Raw genomic sequence first — 6706 nt, 5'->3', positions numbered from 1 at the left:
AATACTATTATATTCTTATAAAAATAAAAATACAAGTTGGATCATAAAATAACATATTTATTATAAAAAACAGTCACACTAATTTCATCTTTTAAACGGGTGTATTCTTAATACTGGGGTAAAATATAAAAAAAATTCTGTCTGTGTGCATCAAACTTTCAATAAATAACTCTCCACCTTGCTATTCTCTACATGCAACAAATTATTTCATAATCAAAGCTCCTTATATATTAAATATTCTAATTGTCTTGTTTACGAATTCCATGTATTAAATTGTCTTAATTTGTTTGTTAATTCTATATACTTGTAGTTATTACTAGATAATAAGTTAGGAGGAATTGAAAAAAAAAAATAGCAGAAAAACATGATATGTCACCCCAGAAAAATTAAAATTAAATTTGGCATTTCTTTATGCACTGCAAGTCTTAACCTAGCAGGAACTAGGCATCTGCTTAACGACACACTTCCGTCTAGAAAGAGAAACATGCTATACTGGATATAGATAAAGACGAGGTCAGGTTTAACAACATGCGGTTACATTAGATAGCCTCCGGATGCATGCCAGTACCCAGCATACATAGGCAGGTCACGTGGAGTGATGATCAGTCACGTATGATCATGATGATCTTCAAAGCAGTGTGTGAGAGATGTCCATTGGGAAAGGATTGCCCAAAACATTATCCATGTAATAATGAGGATGGCCGGCATCCATCACCACAAACTGCATGTCTTCTGATGGTTTCCAGTGGCGTTTCCTTTGGTTAATGAACCAGTTGTTTATCTGCTTCTGATCCAGACCAGTGGACTCTGCGAGGGCCAGCTTCTGTGACTCCTGTTGATACAATGTCTCATCGCATAAAATAACTGAAAATTACATGAACTAAGAATGTTATGATGCATGTAACCTGTTAATTATCTGGGAGCATAAGCAATTGTGTCGAACATAAATTGATCTCAAAAGCAAAATGATGCAGTGACTATTTGCTTCTGTGTTTCCAAAGAGTTGATTTACTTTTAGCACGCTCTTCAATAAAATTCCGTTCAGAGCCAAACAAACCAGAAGGAAAAGGTTTGAAAAATCATCTAGCAGCTACGAAAAAGGATTTTTTAAAAACAATCAAGAAGTAATTATCAGAGGGGAACTAAACAAGGGGCCGATTCAGCTCCACTTCAAGTTTTCTTGAACCACTTGCTGCACACAATATACTTTAAGCATCTGCGGTGCTATGACATGAAAAGCAACATGAAACGTGCATACCGATGGATATGGCCATTTGTGATGCCTGCTCCACCAATCCAGCAGCTGCTGCCTCGCTTCTTTGGGCAACTTCCCTTTCTTTCTCTTTTTCATGAACTCCTTCTTGAGACTGCCTAAATATCCACTGTACTTGCGTAGTAGCTGACCTTTCAATTCTTGATCTTCTGCTTGAGGATCTATGAATTTGTTATTCACATCAAGCTCCTCTTCGGATGATGCATTCCTATCATTGCCCTCGCCCCAAGCTAATGGAAACATAAACGGGTTAGCAGCTCGTAATGCAATAAAATAACACATGAAAGGTTACTGCAGCAACTAGCATCACATATTTTTGCGGTACATCTACATTGACAGATACTAAAACAGCTTCATAACTGCCATTGCAACATACAAAACTTGATACTTTACCACCTATATATGAAACTTAATAATAATTTGACTATCATCATGAAAATGGAGGGTAATGACATGTTTATATGAAACTATATAACTAGAATCTGTGCATTTGTCAATACTTACAGGCCAGCATTATCTGTACAAGCAGAACTAGAAAGACCAAAAAATCCTTTACGAGATGCATATCTTACTCCCTTATCACTTAGAACGGGGACGCCAACATAGAACAATGCACCATTTAACTCAGTAAAAAATCGCCTTATTAGACTGTTGGACATAAGCTTACACGGCCTATGCATAGTGCTGTGTGAATCAATTGATGCAATGCATGACAGAAAGTACTGTAATATTTGAGCCGACATGATTTACTTCAATTCATATGACTTAGGTTACTTGGCATCATTTGGTCTCCAACGCTATTTCCTTTAAAGAACTATATATGATATGATTATTCCTAACATGAATCCTTAACCAGATGTATACTAATGAGAGCTGTTATTAATTTGAACAATGGTGGATAGTAGTTGGGTAAGAAATTTTCGGTTGTTTTACAGAAATCTTTCATTGGAGAGAGACAACAACAACTCCCTTCAAGGCATGGAGGAATAGTCGACTGGATGAGCTTCCTCACAGCACCTAATTGTAGATGCTTCCCTCTTTATCCCAAAAGATAAGCAATGAAAAGTTTGACATGTTGACTATATTCTCATATCTATCCATAAGCTATGCCTACAGAAAACATTTAAAGAAGTCTAGTCCCTTGATTAATAAATGGTTATCGTTACGGTTCATCATGAAAGAAGATGGGAAGATTGAGAATCAAAGTATGTGAACAAAAACCCTTAACGAGTACAATAATTGAAGTATCCTACAGGTGCCCCTACTCCAATTCTAGTAATGCTTTTGACTTAGCAATGCAGAGAACTAAAATAGGTGTTAGAAGCTATCGAAATTCCATTAAATATACAACCGCAGGAGCATAAATCCCTCGATATTGGACAGTACAGCTCACTTCCATACCTAAGAAATCCATGCGGATCCAAATACCATCATATGATCCATACCTGTACTTGTGCCCTTAGTTTCTTCAGATGATTAGATTCAATCCACCTGTCCATGCTCATGATCCAACGTATGAGAACTCAAAATCCTAGGGAACCCTAAGAATCTAAACAAAAAGTAGAACCCCCTATGTCCTTCGGCTCAATAAACATAGCCCCATTTACAATACTTCAAACATCAAAACCTGCAATTTTCCATCTTATCAGCCAGTTGTATGAGGAGTTGTTTTCTATGAAGAATCTTCTATGCAATCAAGAATCTAGCGGCCAGACATCGAACTAGCAATCTCTAAAAGGCTTTTCAACCAAAAGCACTTAAATTGCATTGCTGAAACGAATATAAATATAAAAACCTAGTTTTATCAGCATCAACAATAGTACAACTACAATATTGATTGGAAAGAAATGTGACAGGCATTAACCAACACAGCAAGTAGAATTGACGAGAAACAAAATAAAATACACAAACACCAAGGAGAGAGCAAGTCAGGGAATATTTACTCTACCATCCCATCTATGTCCAGCAAGAAATACTGTCTTCTCTATGGTTACCCTACCACCTCAAAGTGTTCCATCTAGGGAAAGAGATTAAACTTAAAAACGTATAGACTGGGGAAAAAAGATATAAAGAATAGCACCCACTTTGGGAAACAAGCTCTCATATATTGTTAATTAATCCGTCTCGGAAACAAACACATGCATGAATTACTGTTGGTCCTTCAATAAAAAAACAAATCCACAAAAAATAAAGAAGTCAAAATTATTTTTGGAGCTCAAAAGACACGAACACACATACCAAGAGAGAGAGGATGGGGAAGAGAGGGAGAGTGGGAGAGAGATTATGATCACCAGAATTTGGAGAGGAAAGAGTGAGGGCTCTGAATTGGCATTCGACCCTCTGAAGAAAAACCATGGCTTCCTTCAAGGGCTTAGAGAGTTCTTGCTCATACTTGGTCAGCATCTCACAGTAGGCCTCCATGAATTGGTCAAGGGCTGGATCTTCACCGATGCCGTCTGTATTTGCAGGGCCCATTGAGGCAGCAGATGCACAAGCTTCTTCAAGTCTAGCCACGACTTCAGGTGGTGCTCCAACCTGAAGAAATACTGACACATGTGAGCTATGTATGTGTCTATATATATATATATGAAGGGTTGAAGGGAAGAAAAAAGAAGAAGTAATTGAGCTCCTGTCCCTATCATGTGGATTGCTTATAAGGGTTCTGACCCCCACTTTCTTGGCAACAGAATTTTTCTTGGATGCATCGAAAGAACACACGCACACAGGTTGAGAATTTGGGAGATGTTGATCACTTCTTAGATCCATAATTACAAGAATTTTTGGAATGTATGAGGGCAACTGAGTTAATCTATTTCCCACAAGAAGAGGAGTTCTTTTACTGGACATGCATTAGAGAAATAACAAAAACAGGTATATATGGGTTTGGGATGTTTAGTAATTAGTAGGGTTACTAGGGCTGAAAATCCAGTGTCTTTCTTCACCTTTTGACAATTGGCATAGGCAGCCAAGAGCCGATGGTAGTGAGGATGAGCCATAATTTTAGCCTTTACAGAAGTAGAATTACTACCACCATCATTGTTCTCCATGAAATAACACCCAGTCGCAGTGACAGTGTTGTTGTTGTGGTTGTGATCGTCAAGAATCATAGAAGAGCCACTAGCGCTATTATTAATACGGTTTTGACTTTGATAGTTGGTAGGAGGTAGAGGAAGGAATAAGGTATTTGATATTGATGAATCCCCCGCATTAACATGTTGTTGCTGATGGTGATGCTGATGAGCAGAAGATGAAGAAGACATTAGCGGCATCATCATCATAGGGCATAGTCCATTACTGCTGTCTCCAAAAGCCATCATAAGTGAAGGGGTACTTGAACAACCAGCACCACCTCCCTCCATTATCTCTCTCTCTCACTTACTATCTTATCTTTTTCCTAGTTGTTCTCTTGTGTGCCTTGCAACTTGGTAGTAGCAACTTGTGTAGATGTAGTAATAGCAGTACCAAAATTTAACCCTCTCTCTCTCTCTCTCTCCCTCTCCCTGTTTCTTGTCTTCTCACCAACCTAGGCAAAATCTTATTTTCTTTTGCTCAAAAAGTGGGGTGTGGTATTAGTATTGTGCAGTGCTCTCCCGGGATTTATGCTATACAAAGAACACACGTATTACAGGGAAATCCTAAATAATGAGAGTAGCAGCAGCAGCAGCAGCAAGAAGCAGAAAAGGAGTCAGTATTTTGTTGTGTTCTTGTGAAGGGTTTTGTTCAATCTTGGCAAGAGAGAGGTAGAATCTGTCTGCAGAAAAAAGACTGCAAAGATTTCCTTTGGAAAATGGGTGTTTTTTTCTTGCTGGATTTCTGGTCTTTAGACGAGGGAGGAAGAGCAGATTGCACAAGAGAGAGAGAGAGAGAAAGAACAGCAGAGGTTGGTGGTGGGTTGATAGATGGTAAAATGAAAGCAAATATTTGGGTGATCTCTGAGGGACTGACCAAAAACGTTACCTTCCCGATAAAAACTCAATTCTCTACCTCCCTCTTGTCTTGCACTGCCACTGCCATTACTGTCAGAGAAAAGGAGAGAGAAAGCGAAAGTGTTTGTTTTTCTCCAATTTGTGAAAGAAGCAGAGAAAGAAATGACCGATCAAAACGAGGAAGCAAGAGAAACCAAGCAGGAAAACGTAGTGCAGTGTAGTGTTGTAAAAGGGAAGCGTTGAAGGGGCACGGATATCAACAGACTCCTACGCTACTGTTTCTCTCTCTCTCCCTCCCTCCCTCACAGTATCAGGAGATTGTAGAGTACTACAGAGTCTTTAATTTCATTTCATCTCTAAGATTTTGACTGAGGTGGGGGAGTTTTGATTGGAATCTGTCCACTCAGATAATTAATATTCTCCCAAACTTAAATGTTGTTGTCCTCTTCCTTCCCCTTAACCCTAAAGACCCAAAAGGCAAAAACTTCAATCCTCCTACCCCTCCTCCTCCTCTCTTTTTGACTGTGACAGTGTGCCCGCTAGTCTTTCTTTTACGTTTTTGGTCACTATGTTTTTGCTACCTCCTCTTCTTCTCCACTGTTTTTTTGCTGCCATTACCTTCAACCTCTTCGGTGCCACGACTCTCGGCTGCTATATTATTTGTCACAAATCTTTTGCGAAGGGTCGTGATAATAGACTAAATGCGTGTTTAATATTATGATTAGTGTTTTCTAAAAGTATATTTTACTTTAAAATAATTTTTAATCTTTTTAATTTTTAACATTAACAAAATTATTAAAAAATATAAAATTATTAATTTAATATTTTTTCAAAATAAACTAATTTCAAAAAACAAAAGTTGTTACACTCTCGGATAAGATCCGAGAGTGTTTGTAATATGATGCAAGGTATTATATAAGGTCTCAAAGTATTTGTAATATGATGTAATGTATTTTTTAATTAAAATTATATATTTTTTATTTTTTGTATAAGTATATTAAAGCACTTAAAAATAACATTTAAAAATATCAATTTGATAATTTTTCAAATAAAAAACAAAAGTTACAGTAATAACAAAACATAAAATAACATGTGGGTGTTAAAAGTCTTAATTAGTGAAATGAATGCCCCTTCTATGAAAACTTTAATTAGAAGGCATTTAACAAATGAACATCTCATTCTCTTCTCATTAGTATATAGACATAATTTTAAGCATTTAAATTTAAACAAGTATATGTATATAAATTTATAATTTTATTAAATATATGACCGGATATAATTTTTATTTAAAATATTCTTTCAAAAAAATAAGGCAACTTTCTTATTCTTCTCTTGGATTTGATATATGGTGATTTAATTTATTTATGAAATCAAGCCAAGATTTGTACTTTATAAGAACTTGAATTTTAGTGTGTATTGTGAAGTGAAATTTGATGTTTTGAAGAGTATCGTTTATTTGCTTTCAAGTGCTGTTAAAAAACTTTTATGGAGTGTTTAGACTTAAACC

The 6706-nt window shown here is 36.6% G+C and overlaps 1 protein-coding gene across 1 annotated transcript; it reads right to left on the bottom strand.

The window, feature by feature from the left end:
* Window positions 1-370: 370 nt before the first annotated feature.
* Window positions 371-5680, bottom strand: LOC7463625 (homeobox protein SBH1). The gene is made up of 4 exons (XM_002304864.4): window positions 4216-5680; window positions 3565-3808; window positions 1259-1503; window positions 371-832 (listed from the first exon to the last, which is right to left on the bottom strand). The coding sequence occupies exons 1-4, from the start codon at window positions 4630-4632 to the stop codon at window positions 629-631; spliced, it is 1110 nt and encodes a 369-aa protein (XP_002304900.3). The 5' UTR covers window positions 4633-5680; the 3' UTR covers window positions 371-628.
* Window positions 5681-6706: the final 1026 nt, after the last annotated feature.

Source organism: Populus trichocarpa, chromosome 4 (genome assembly GCF_000002775.5).
Source record: "Populus trichocarpa isolate Nisqually-1 chromosome 4, P.trichocarpa_v4.1, whole genome shotgun sequence".
Taxonomy (NCBI): domain Eukaryota; kingdom Viridiplantae; phylum Streptophyta; class Magnoliopsida; order Malpighiales; family Salicaceae; genus Populus; species Populus trichocarpa.
The sequence above is the reverse complement of the archived record's forward strand: the minus strand, read 5'-3'. Positions and strand labels throughout refer to the sequence as shown.